This window comes from Manacus vitellinus, unplaced genomic scaffold (assembly GCF_001715985.3).
Source record: "Manacus vitellinus isolate BGI_N305 unplaced genomic scaffold, ASM171598v3 scaffold_6_pilon, whole genome shotgun sequence".
Lineage (NCBI taxonomy): Eukaryota > Metazoa > Chordata > Aves > Passeriformes > Pipridae > Manacus > Manacus vitellinus.
In genome coordinates, this window is record NW_021940750.1 from 11,076,387 (window position 1) to 11,090,368 (window position 13,982).

The window sequence follows — 13,982 nt, forward strand, 5'->3', positions numbered from 1 at the left end:
AGCCTAAGACATATTCTAATATATAGCCATACTTTACCTGTTTATAATCAAATTAAAATAAAGCACAAATTTCTTATATGGTCTAAAGGAAATACTCAAGCAATGATACTTTGTAAGCTTTAATTATGATTAGCATACCAATACAGAAAATGTATCAAGAATAGTGTGGCCAGCAGGACTAGGGAAATGATCGTCCCCAGCATTAGGGAGGCTACACCTCAAGTACTGTGTTCAGTTCTGGGCCCCCCACTTTAGAAAGGACATGGAGATACTGGAGCATGTCCAGTGAAGGGCAACAAAGCTTGTGAATGGTCTAGAAAATACGTCTTATGAGGAACAGCTGAGGGAGCTGGGTTTGTTTAGTCTCGAGAAAAGGAAGTTAAGAGGGGCCCTGTTTGCTCTCTACAACCTGAAAGGAGGTTGTAGTGAGGCGGGGCCTGGTCTCTTCTACCATGTCTGCATTGAGAGGACATGAGGAAATTGCCTTAAGCTGAGACAGGGGAGATTCAATTAGATATTAGAAAAAATGTTTTCACTGTTAGGGTGGTCAGGCATTGGAATAGGTTGCCTAGGTTGGAATAGGTTAAGAGACGTCTGGATCTGGCACTGGGTGATGTGATTTAGTGGTTTAAGAGTTGCAGTGGTAGTGCTGAGTAGACTGTTTGACTTGATGTTCTTAAGGGTCTCTTTCAATCTTGACAATTCAATGATTCTGTAATTCTACAGGGACACTTCATAATAAGACTATTTCCTAGGGACAGAAAAAAATATTTCTAACATACACATGTCAGTTCAACACTAACTTCATGCTAACTGAGCAACTAAGATTGTCATCATCTTACAGTACTGAATGAATCTAAGCTCCTCAGCACTGGACAGTAATATTCAAATTTTCTATGCTGTTGAGAAATCTTTAGTAAAAAATTTGAGAAACTACTTTGGTTTACAGTTTAAATTCTAGAGTAGAGGCTTAAGCATTCTGACATTCAGTATTTTGTGGCACGAAACAAATTTTATTTCAAATTCATTTTGATTCTCCAGCAATTCAAATGGTAGTTTATAAGTCAGGACTCTATTTTATCATCATAAGGAATTTATTTAATCTTTAATTCAACCATATATTTAGTATTACCTGTTCTTGAGGAGGAGACCGAAATTCTTTAGTCTTCTTGGCAGTCAAAGCAGCAGACATGTTCAAGGCTTGCATGAGTTCATTGTACCTGTATTTCTGATTATACTGCAATTTTGATACGTAACGGTCTGCAAATGATACAATTGCTTCCACTCTATGTTGTAGTTCACAGTCACAAAAATAATTGAGTAAATGACACATCTAGGGTAGAAAAAAACAGACTTAAGATTAATTGTTTTACAAACTGTGGGGAAGAACTGCAGTGAATTGCAGATATACTGCATCAGATTGTAAAAATTAGACACATTTTCCCCACATTTTTGTTTTAACAATGTAAAGGTGAAAAAATGTTTTACAGTTTCATTATCTGATCAATTATACTACATTACATTCACAGTTTTTCACTCCATGCACCCAAAGTATGTAGACAACATGCACTAGTTTGGCTTGGAATGGTCCTTTAAAGATCACCTGGTCTAACACTTTCCTTTTTACAAAATAAGTAAGTATCAACTTATCTATTTTGAGTGTAGAAGAACTGCAGCAACATTAAATTTGGTTATTAAACATGAGGTTATAAGGCAAAGTGAAATTAAGGACCTTCAGAATTTCAACTCTTTTAAAGTAGAGAACAGATAAAAAGCACAATCTTTTTTTCATCAAGAGTAGAACATAAATAATACATTTATATTAAATGGTCACCTGAAGCTTAACAGATTCTGGTAATCTTGTCTGCAATAAGCCCTTTGCAGGAGCTTTTGTTTGTTTTATTGCTTTCTCCCCAGCTTCTACATCTTTTTCTTCAACTTTTGTAACTTCTTCCTTCTCTGTTCTTTCTTCTGTTTCTTCCTTGTGATCTCCAAACACAGTGGGATCAATAAGGAGTAAAATCTGCTTCACATCATCATCATCAAAAACACCCATTATGAGCAATGTTGCTATCAGTTTAAGAACAGGAACAAACTGGAATGCAACTTGTCCTCCAACAGGGTCCCGTATATGAGCACCGCTACACTGTACTGCCTCTGTTAACATACTTATGGCCTTGGATTTAAGTGTCTCAAGGGGTATTTCTGGACTGGATCTCTGATGATCTTCAGTGGTCGCAATAAAGCATGGAGTAGAAAAATTAAAGGTTGGTTTCAGACAAGTGCTAAGCCCTACTCCAGGTAAACCATGCTTCTTTGTTTCATCGGGATACAATTTAATAGCTCGAGTTTCATCTGTAACTGGAATGATAAATTCATTGCTCATCATGAGCTTGGCTTTCTTGGCATGCTCTAAATGAATACTAATGAGCAAGTCGTAGAATCCAGAACGCAGAAGTCCAGGTAAGTATTGATTATCTATTGTAAAAAATAGCTGAGATATGTCCACATGGCTACAAAGTGCATAAGCAACTCTAGTGTTACCCAGAGCACTAACTGAGCTATAGAGTTTTAAAGTGTGGTAGTGAAACTTCATCAAATCTTCTTGTTCACACAGTTCCAAAATATCAACACATCTGTTAGAAAATAAAGAAAGAGAAAACCAATCAATCCTATGAATAATAACTTTGTAAAAGAAAAGTTTTGTGATCTCTGCACATTTTGGTCAGTTCCTCTTTAAACCACTAGTATTAAATTAATAGTAACTAGTCTTAGTATGTGCATTGTCCAAACACAGTAAATGGTGGCAACTGAGATTGTTTAAAATTAATACTCCTTATGAAAAAAACAACCCAAAATGGAAGGTATAGGGGCTTTTTGAAATCTATGGTAAATTAGAACTTGTTTTTAAAATAAATATATTTGCAATGCTGAAAATCTGTGTTACTACTGTCACTAAGCTGTGCCTTTCTAGTTTACTCAGGATTACGGTTTCATTTTTTCCACAAGACACAGTATTTTTTAATCTTTTCTTGAATTCAGTTTTATGAACAATAAATTTTTTTATTGAATTATTAAAAGAAATTTAAAAATAACTGATAAAAGTGCAGCAGTGAAATTATCTTTCTGCTATGCTTTTGCTGATAGTTTGATTTTTCACTGGTTATGATATTTGATATTTGGACAGATCTTTTTTATCCTCATTTTGAAGACAAAACCTAATGAAAATCTAAGAAAGGCATGACCTTGTCAATAAGAACATAAAAACTTAATTCATGTAAATTCAGAGCAGATGATACAAGAACAGATTACATGCTTTTATTACAGAAAAAAAATCAGCAAATTAGTACTTGCATATTCTTTATATTTGTTTTTTTCAGGCTGAGAAAAATCTTTAAAGATTTTTTTATAGATCTTTAAAGATCTAGAGATTTAGGGTATGTTACTTTATAATTTAAATAAGATCAAATAGCCACTTTTTCTCTCATGTATGCAAAAGTCATCACTTGGCATTAAAGTTCAGTCTCTTGTACTTGAATTTTCTGATCTTATCTGCTTAATTATTTTTATAGCAGATAAGATGAGAAATTCTCAACAACTATGGTGTAAATATTCTCTAAGGCAGGTTTAATCAATACTCTGACATCCGGTTTCAATATACTTTGTCCACATTAAGTAATTTTATTTCCTTACAAATGTACCTGTTTTCTTCTGGGATATGAAGTGCCATCATCTGCAGAGGTTCCAAACACTGCACAACCCAACCGTGACGTTCACTGACACGCTCAGTTTCTACTCTCAGAAAGCTGTTTGGCATTCTGCTCCATAAAACAGGTGTAATTGTTTGCACGTCAAGGCGAGGGGGACACTGAGGAACAGGATTTCTTTCTTCACTTTTAAAAATTGCTGCTGATAAAGGCATGGTATTCTGAAACAAAGAAGTGTATTAAAATATTTTTGTAACGTCTAATTATAAATAAACTGATAGCATTAAAGGAATTATAACTTATAAATAGCAAAGAAATCATAGAAAGATAAACGTTATTACAACAAACAAAATCCATTAAATAACCGCAACATTAATGGTGTTCTCCTCAAACAATATGAGTTTATTTTGACAAATGCAGATAAACAATTAACTGCATATATAATTACATTTACAGAAGTAAACACAGAATTCAAATTAAGATTCTTGCCCTTGATTCAATTTTCCTAAACAAATTCAAGTGAACGGGAATCTGCATAAGAATAAACAGATTTAAAAGAACACCTTTACATGAAGGTTCTCTTTTTATAAAATATAAAAATATTTCCTACCTTTAATTTGCCAAGTTCAAACTGAACCAAGTTAGTGCTTGTAGGCTGTAAAAAAGCTGCTGGAAAAAGCTTCGTGTTTGGTTCAACCTAGAAATGAGATGAGATTGAAATGTTTTAAAAATTAAAAATGCAAAAAAATCTCCTCCCTGAATATGATATAAAATAAATTCTGTATGGCTTACACTTTATTATCAAATGACTCCAGACACTTTATTAGAGTGGTGAATAGTGTCTACTTGTAGTTCACCTCTAATACAGTAAAGCATTTGCAGTTATCTTTATAGGATCACCTGATTTTCAGACAGGTGTATCTGTTGCCTTATGTGCTCTCAACACCTCTCGCAAGAACACTGTGTGGTTTCTTCTCAAAAATATCCAAACTCAACCCTTTATACTAGAGGGTGAGAGCACATGTGATTAGGATAGTGCAAATGTTTATTTCCTTTCAAGATTAATGCTTTTCTAATACATATTCTAAAAATAAAATAATGTAATTTTTTTAAAGAGCTCTTTATTTTCAGGCTTAGCATCTGTCTCCAGTCTTAAAAAATTGCAGTGAATCACACTGAATCACAGTGCTACAGTTTTAAAGTGTCTGGTTGTGTTTGGGATTTTTATGACTGCTATGTTATCCTTCTTTCCCCATTATAGTTGGACTCAAAGTGCATGTCAGTGTAAGACCAGTTTATTCTGAAGAATTCTCTACAAGATCCCCCACTACTACTGCCATGAAATAAAGATTATTTATAATATAAATTATTAAATTGTAACATTTGTTTCTATTATAAACACAATATTTATAATTATTATATTATCAAAATATAATTATAGATTAGTATATTATTTAAAGAATGTCAGTGCTCCAGGGTAGTTGAAAAAAAGTACATCTATACAATTAAGTCAAAGTCTCAAAAGTTCAATGAAATATATTATTCATATCATTGTGCATTTTGTGTACCATATATACACATATACATTATACAGAGAGTCAAAAAATTAAATTAAAAAATATATATTCTTTTGGATGAGAAAACAGCTCCAAAACAAAATATAATTTAAACAAAATGCAAAATAATACCCTATACTGAAAAAAATGTATGCAGAATAAAGATTTTTCAATACTATCACTATTGGCATAGAAAAAATAATATAGGGCTAGGTAGTACAGTCCAAACTTTTTGATAAATAAAAAACCACAACCTCAAATCCAGAAACAAAAGGCATCTTGGACTGCCTATTACTTCATTAAAGTCTGAAGATAGCTGAGATAATATAACTCTCAGCCTCTGACCAAAGATAGCTATTTCCTAGTAATAATAATTGAATTTATAATTTCTAGCCATGTCTGAGGATCAGAGAACTACTACAAAAAAAGTAAAATAAAACATCTTTTAACCAATATTTAAGATCTCCTTTCTGCTACAAATACCTTAACTGTGACCTGACAATTAATGACAAAATCTCAAATATATATGTATACCGTATCTTCCCTTTACCTTTCTAGTGGTTTGGTTTTGTTTTGTTTTGTTTTCCTGAATATCACTATGGCATTCAATAGTTAAATCAGGAACTACAGCAAAATTCATTTTATCTCCTCAATGTATTGACCCATAGACCTTTTAAAATGAAAACAGCATACAAATATTGTCCTCTTTCAGTTAAGAAAGCTGAGAAGTGCAAGAACTTATACAACTAGAATAATTACCTAGACCAGACAAATATCAGTTATTTGTGGCAATTTGGGCAAGTGATTAGATTTATTACAATATTTTAAAGATCATACTTTATGGTAAAAATATTCAAGAAATGGAAATTACATAACGCTATTCTCACTACTTTCAAAACCACAGAAAATACTTAAATGACTCAAAATAAGCAAAACTTGAGTAATATTTCACCCTCAAACTTAACAATCCTGTTGGAATATACTGTTTTATCTCTATAAAAAGTGCTGACTTTTCTCATTTGTCAGCAGACCAAGTGTTATCATGTTTACGGAAAAACAATTCCGAAAGCAACTCCAGGTATTTTTCCATGACAATGAGAAGAAACAGAAGAGAAATATTGGTATTCTCTGAGATAATTTTAAATTTAATACAGAGAACATGGTTATATTAAATGCAAGTCATATGAGGAAAAACCTGAAAGTGTTTTCTACACTAAATTCAGTAACAGGCCTCTTCTACATCTATCTTTCCATAGATCTCCTTACAAAATAAGAACAGCTAAAGGCTGTCCATGAAAAAAACCAAACAAAAACCCATCATAAAAAAAAGCACACCAAACTTCCATGGTTTTGTTCAGAAGCTGTCATATTAATTTGTACCTAGTTAGAAAAACAACAAAGCAGGGCTTAAGCACTTTAATTATTTGGGTTTTTTCCCAGGATGTTGTCATTCAATATCCTCCCAGTGTGGCACGGAAGTTTCTGACCACTATTACAAAATATACCAAAATCACAGCTTCTAGATAATCTTCTACCCCCATTTACAGGCTATGTGCCACCCTGCCACATTTGTTTTCAGTGGAGTCAGTATACAACAGATCTTACTAAGAGGAAATCTCAATAATCTGGTGCTGAAAGCTTCAGTCAACTACTGATCCCTTTGCATAATGACTTTTCATTTTGAGCATGTTGATACTATTTAGGGCCCACCGCATTTACTTTGGCTTTGTGCATTAATGCATATTTGAATTTAAGGTTTTGAAATTTATCAAATCACAAGGTCTCCAAATCACAGCTATCTGCAGAAGACACAAACCACGGTAATAAGGAACTAAATTTTTTTTCTTAGTTCATACCAAAAATTACAACACTTATAGTTTAATTTTGACCTTATGCTAATTTAAATATTTACTTCCCCTATATTGTATAACAGATTCAGTTGACAAAAAATATTTTAAAGAATAAGGTTATAAATCAAGATTTAAGGTTATAAATCAAGATTTTGTATCACATGAACTGAGAGGTTAAAAAAAATATTTCTCTGAACATATCTACCAAGAGTCCTTCCTCAACACTTGAAACAACTGTAAGAAGCTCAAAAAAATGTAGCCTTATAGTAGAGAGAGTGAGAAAAAGAGGAATAAAATCAGAATGATATAGGAAAACATGTTATTGTCACACAAATGGTGTTCGGTTAGATATCTGGAAAAGAAAAATAACATCAAAATCAGCATCTTACTAGATAGCTTTCTGAAAATCTGATAATACCTGATAACAACTGCCAAGTTCTCTTCCATTGGCTGTGAATGACACCATTCCAGTAGCCAGGTCAACAAAGCATCCAATTTCTATATCAACATTACTGCGACCTGATCTCTGGGAATTAGCAATTACATCTCCTCCCCAAACCATATAGCAGTTGCTGCGCTTCACACTGAAATAACAGCAAGAACAAAGTATAGGTCACACTGCGCTTCAATATTTGGTGAAGATGTACTTTTTCAGTGGAGTAATAGTTAGAGATCCTCAAAGGCGCTTGTCATGCTATAAGTTTTTTTGCTCATTAACAAATTTTTTTCCGTAATATATGCATTAGACTAAATAAATTCTTTCTCCTATTTTAAAGTTATGAAAAAATTTCACAGGCCTCTGTGCGCACATATAAGATACAGTAAAACAAACAAGTTTATCTACAGTGAGTAAATACAGATGTTAAATGAAAGAAACATCACAAAACATTCTCTCAAATGGAACATTAATGATAAATATATTCACTCTAAGAAGTCTACATACGAAACATTCATATATAAATGAGCACAGAAAACCCAAACTTCATAACCAAGTTTCTCATTAGTTTAAATTAATGCTTAAAATATCATAAAGCTTGCAAATAATTAACTTTTGAACAACAGTATTAAAATATAAATTTAATAAGTGATAAATAAATGCATACCTTTCATGAACCCTTCCTCTCTCATCTCCTAAAGTAACTGTCACTGTACAGTTTTTATTTAGGTCAAAATTCTCACTGTAAAAATGATAGTCTGGTGTTACCCAGCCAACCCAGACAGAGGATGGGTCTTGGCCAGCAAATATCCTTAGTGAGTAAAAATACTGAAAAGAGGAATAGAGCATATTAGTAATAGAAATCAAGGAATTTTATCAAGGAATACTCAAATAGTGATTTTAAAAAAACCCTCCAATATATCAAACTTTAATAGTAATTCACATTCTCTTAAACGAATTTAAAATGCTCTTAAATTAAAAAAGCAGACAGTGGTTTAAGATGGTGAAGTTTATGCTTCAAGCTGTGCAACTCTGGACATCTTTATTTATAAACATTGCTATATCATAGCAAATTATTAAAAAGGTTACTTTCGACAGATCAATTTCTAATGAATATTCTGCCACAACTAAATCTGCTTCAAAGCATTTGAAGAACTAAGTATCTCAATATATTTACTTACTGTAGTAGAAGGAGCAGCAATTTCTTGGCTGTGCTTTCTACAGATAAAGAAAAATCAGTAAATAAGTTTAAAAAAAAGGTAGTAAAAAGCTGCTCATTATTAGACTAAGTATACTTACAAGCTAACTAATGTTTGCTGGGTATGTAGTATGCATTAGTTAAGACTGCAGAGGATACAAATGTACAAGAAAAATAATTGATTGCAGTTAAGGTGCTTAGAAATGAATAATTTTAAACCTTTTGAAGCACCTCTTTAGATATGGTTCTCTCTTGTCTTTGTCTGCAGCAAAGGCAGGTTATAAATCAATTAAAACCTTCAAGAATAAAAAAAAAAATCTTAATAACATGCTTCCTATGCTATGTGTTTAAAAACAACTATGAAATTTTGAGTGTACAATAATAAAGAATAATAGAACATTTTACATATACATGGAAAGCAAGAGATAGGATAACTAAAGCCAAGCCTGACCGTTTTTGGAAAACATCAGATGAGGCATTTTCCACACCCATGCCAAAGTTGAACGATGAGTGGAACTCAACGGGCATACTCAAACGACAATATATCATGTCTGAATTGCTGTTCTGTGTGCCAAATGTTTTGTGAGTTACTTTTAACCGAGGTGGACTTTCAATGGTTCCATCAATTCTCCATATCTAAAAATAACAGAAATATTTTAAAATAGTACTATCCAAAAAAATTCTGAAAATTTTCATTAAGCAACTAGAGAATGAGAAAACTGAGGGAGCCAACTTAAATTTTTCAAAAATAATTAACTTCAAAACTATGCAACTTTGTTCTCTGACATTGAATCTAACCTGCAAGGGTTAGAGCAAGGGAAGCAACAGATTAGGTATATTTTGATTACAGTATTTCAAGTTGTTCTATACAGCATAATAAAACCCCTATATATTTTATTAAATTAATTAACTTTGAGTGCACAAGTCATTGAAAAACTGCTTCACAACAATCAGTAGTTTTCTACCACAATGAGCAAAAATATCAATTAGAATTGTTCAGATGGCCATTACGAACTATCACAGTAGTCTGATACCACTTTCCCTTGTGCTGGAAAAGTGAGTATGTTTTTAAATTCAGTTATAGGAACATTTAAAAAAAATTTAGAGACAGGAATAGTGTTGAAGTGATCCTGATGAACTGAAAAAAATGCTGAAATCATTTAGTTGGAATTCAGTGAAAAGTATTTTACTTAGGAAGAAAATGTTCAGAGAATTATTAAGGAATAGTTGGTTATATCTAAATTAAAGTAAATGGCTTAGATAGTTTATAATAAAAGAAAACTTATCAGGAATTCAAACTTATCATTTTGGAATATATTAATAACAAATATTTTATAGAAAATATAGGAATTATTATTCTGCTCCAGAGTACATTAGTCAGGGAGTTGTGGAATTCCTATCACTGGTGCACCATAAGAATGAAAAAACCACTCAGCAACACCACAGGTACACTTAAATATCCTCAGACTTCAGCTGAAAAATTTTTACACATCTACAAAATATGTATAGTAGAGAAGGTTTAAAAAGTGAACGTACGCGTAAGATAGAATATAAAAAAAACATAACTGACATGTTTCCAGTAACTAACCACAAAATAAATTAGTAACACACATAATAAAAAAGATAGATATGTCCATAGGAGTCTATACTGCCATAAATGAAACTGAAGATAGACAAGATCATCTGGAATTATCCGAGTGACTTAATAGGTTTATATGACAAAGTATCCGATGACAGTAAGTATCAGTAAGGGGTTTATGTCTCAGCTTGCTAAACAAACAGTTGTTAAACAGGTGTCTCCCTAACTTGTAATGTTACCTTAATGTGCGGATGATTTTTTGGTACATTGACAAATGTTGGTAAGCGTTTACTAAACCACATAGCAACATCTCTGTTCATGTTGACAGCAAAAGGTTCAAAACCTTCTTGAAGGCCACACATTGTATAATACTTGAATGTACTGGCATCCATTCCAAGGTTCATGCGACCAATCTGAGATAGGCCCAGTGCACAAATTGGAACAAAACCTAAAGAAACAAAAATAAAATAATAAAAAAAAAAAAACAACAGTAATTTAGTTAAAAGTATTTTTTATTTTGGATCCTTCTAATGTGGACTGAACTTTAGCTCCTACAAGTAATGCACATGAAATGATGACATTAGCAAGGATTTAAAGCCACTTTAAACACTAATTTCTAGATTCAATATAATTGCTACCAAAATTTCTAAAGACTTAGGCACTATCCCATTTATTTAAATATTAAACCAGTTCAAACAGTTGTTCTTAGTAAGCAGTAGATTTGTGTGAAAAATAAACAAAAAATGTGAAGTCAAGAGGTAGTTTTGTGGACAATCACATTTGAAAATACTTGCTCAAGTCAGTTATTAATTTATTAAAATAATTCGTTTATCTTCCTCATTTTTAGACTAACACACATGGTTTTATACAATGAGTTGGACTCTGGAAGCCAACCTTGGCTATATCTGAGTTATTTAACAAATATCAAGTATGATCTCTGAGGGCACTGAAGTTTCAAAAGGACTTTGAGAAGAGGTTAATTATCTCAGTACATTGTTACTAGCCTTCATTCCTCCATCATTCACAATGGACACACACTTCCTTAATGCTAGTACTTTTTATGACTCCACTCTTTGATCTCCATATAACTTTATAGCAGCCAACAGACAGGGAAGAAAGATTGTTGAACTATTTCTCCATTTCTCAAGAACCAGAACTTGGAGACAACAGTTCATCCCTTAAAGGAGAAATTTTCTCTCCCAAACTTTAATTTAAACCTTCAGAATAGCTTTGTTAAGGCAGACCCTCATTCTCTACTGTTAGAAAAACTCTGTCAATGGTAACATCAAAGAGGGACAGTGAGCAACTGCAAAGTCTTCTGGCCATTACTAACAGGTATGAAGCTACTACTGGTTGAAGAAGCTACACTTACAAAAAAAATGTCCACTAAAACATAAAGCAAAACAGTTTGAAAATATGTCCTGCCTCCTTTACTACAGTCATATAGATACTACTTTTAGAAAAAACAAAGATCAAAAACAGAAGATGAAAATTATGCCAGGAAAAGGATAAATTCAGATCAGCTATGAATAGGATAAAAGAAAAAAAAATTACAAATCACTCAACTTATATTCTTTGGGTGCAGACTCTCACCACATAGTGAAGGATATATTCATTATGTCCTTCACGGACATGAACATAATACATTTATGCTCCAGTAAGATAATCAGAGACTACATTTTCAGCTTTTGAGAATTTTTCAGGATACTTATTACTACCATCTCTTAGTACTGAAGTTTAGTCCTGACAGTAAGCCTATCAAAGAGCAAGGCTTGAAGAAAATTTACCCATTCTGACTGCTAAAATCCCATTAATGTGGTCAAAGGAAAAAAAGAAAATCAATTGGTGCCAGAGAAGCACTCTCAAAATAAATATTTATGAAGTTAACGTGTAGCGTAGTCTGAAGGCTCACACCGGTGAAATATCATTTCTCAGCTCACTGAATCATTATAACAGACTAGTTTTTCTGGTTGCTGTTTTGTTTTGTCTTCTCATAACCACATGACTAAAAAATGGAAATTACCATTTTCTATTCCAAAGTCGGCAAATGCAAGTTCTGACCCTTTACTTGTTATTAGCAACTCGCCATTCAGAGTAAAGATAATTGATTTGTCATCCAAGTTTATCATACAACCAACCACATCTCCTGGTTGCCAGCTTCGTCCAAAGAATCCACTGCCTTGATGCCAACGCTGGCCCTAAATGGAAAAACAAGTGAATAACCACAGTGCTAAAATTAGAAATTAAATACAAAGTAAATAAAGAAAAACAAACATTTCATTTTCCAGGATCCCCAAGTAATTTGCAAACTGATCATGGCTTTTGTCTTAGAGATAATAGAGACAAAGAGCAACTAAGCCCTAACTTCAGCAATTTAGAATCTGGATGATAACTACTGTTCACTGGATTCCACTCCTCACATGCAGTGTAATTATTATCTTTCTGCTCTTTTAGGAGTCAAGCTTGGGAAGAAAGAACATGCAGAATGCAGAAAAGACAGAAAAGGGAAAACAGAACTGTGGTTTCCTCTTCCAGTCATTGAAGAACCTTTTGTTTGATTTTTGTAAAACACCACATTAAAAAAATGGAAGTGAATGCTGTATTTTGTTTATGGTTGTGACAGACTTCTTTAATTAGTTGGGTAGATCCTAGGAAGATATAAACCAACACATCTTTATTAGCATAATTTCCATTAACAGAACCAAAATGCAGATACTATCCTGCATGAAACAGGGCTCAGAGATATATTTCTGTGAATCAGAAAAAATTCCTGTACTTGATCTGGAGTATACAGAGGAAACCTATACTCTAGTTCTCTGTCTAGCCTGTTCATTGGTCAAAAGAGGTAAAGGTGTACTGACTTTGCTTCCTTCAAATACAAATGCTTGGTCATCAGCTCCCAACTCTATGTCAGGTCGACAGCCTGGCCTGGCCCAGCCAACACGCATATCTCCACCTGTCACAGCTTCAAATTCAAAGTACCACTTTCCAGACTTCACTGCATAAGATTTTTCTACTCTGAAAAATCGTATCTTGTCGATGCTGACTTTTTCCACTGTTTGGTCAGCTGTAAAAATGAACAGAGAAAACCCCCCCACTTTTAATAATAAAATTAAATTATAAATGTCACTGTCTAGCTTTTCATCTGACCCCAGTATTTTCTATCTCATCTACCATTGCATATTTAAGAAGCTTCACAGCAAATGTTACAAAAAGAGTAACAGTAGTCAGCATGCAAAGGCTACCACATTCTAATTCTGTACAGGATGAGGGATCATCTACTATGTAGAATCAGCATATTTCAATGTACCACTCAATTCAGAGCCCCAAACACAAAACTGAGTAGAGGAAACAGAAGCATAAGATTACTACATGCAATATAATCCAATGCAATAATGTAGTATTATAATACAAAATATTATTTTCCTACACAAGTCAATGCATTTAGAACATTTTTTTTTAAATTACAGAATAAGTTTTGTTTCATTTTGGATTTTTTGTCGAAAATTACAGTGCTATAGCAAATATGAAGAAAAACTTCTAAACAAGTTTTTGCTCCTGATTTCAATTTAAAAAAATTATTAAACTTGGTGAGCTTCTTTGAAGACTGCTTAAAAAACTGAAGTAGTCAAACCTAATCTACATACCATGTAATA

General features: G+C 32.8%; 1 protein-coding gene across 2 annotated transcripts in view; it reads right to left on the minus strand.

The window, feature by feature from the left end:
* RYR3 (ryanodine receptor 3) overlaps positions 1-13,982 on the minus strand; it is a 212,879-nt gene that overhangs the window by 106,034 nt on the left and 92,863 nt on the right. For both annotated transcript variants that reach the window (XM_018082300.2, XM_018082301.2), the window contains exons 26-36: positions 13,188-13,393; positions 12,350-12,524; positions 10,566-10,774; positions 9,199-9,383; positions 8,731-8,767; positions 8,217-8,377; positions 7,532-7,697; positions 4,318-4,404; positions 3,702-3,928; positions 1,835-2,636; positions 1,133-1,333 (exon numbers count right to left, since the gene is read on the minus strand). In XM_018082300.2, the coding sequence (XP_017937789.1) occupies positions 1,133-1,333; positions 1,835-2,636; positions 3,702-3,928; positions 4,318-4,404; positions 7,532-7,697; positions 8,217-8,377; positions 8,731-8,767; positions 9,199-9,383; positions 10,566-10,774; positions 12,350-12,524; positions 13,188-13,393 (2,456 nt within the window). The remainder of the gene's footprint in view (positions 1-1,132; positions 1,334-1,834; positions 2,637-3,701; positions 3,929-4,317; positions 4,405-7,531; positions 7,698-8,216; positions 8,378-8,730; positions 8,768-9,198; positions 9,384-10,565; positions 10,775-12,349; positions 12,525-13,187; positions 13,394-13,982) is intronic.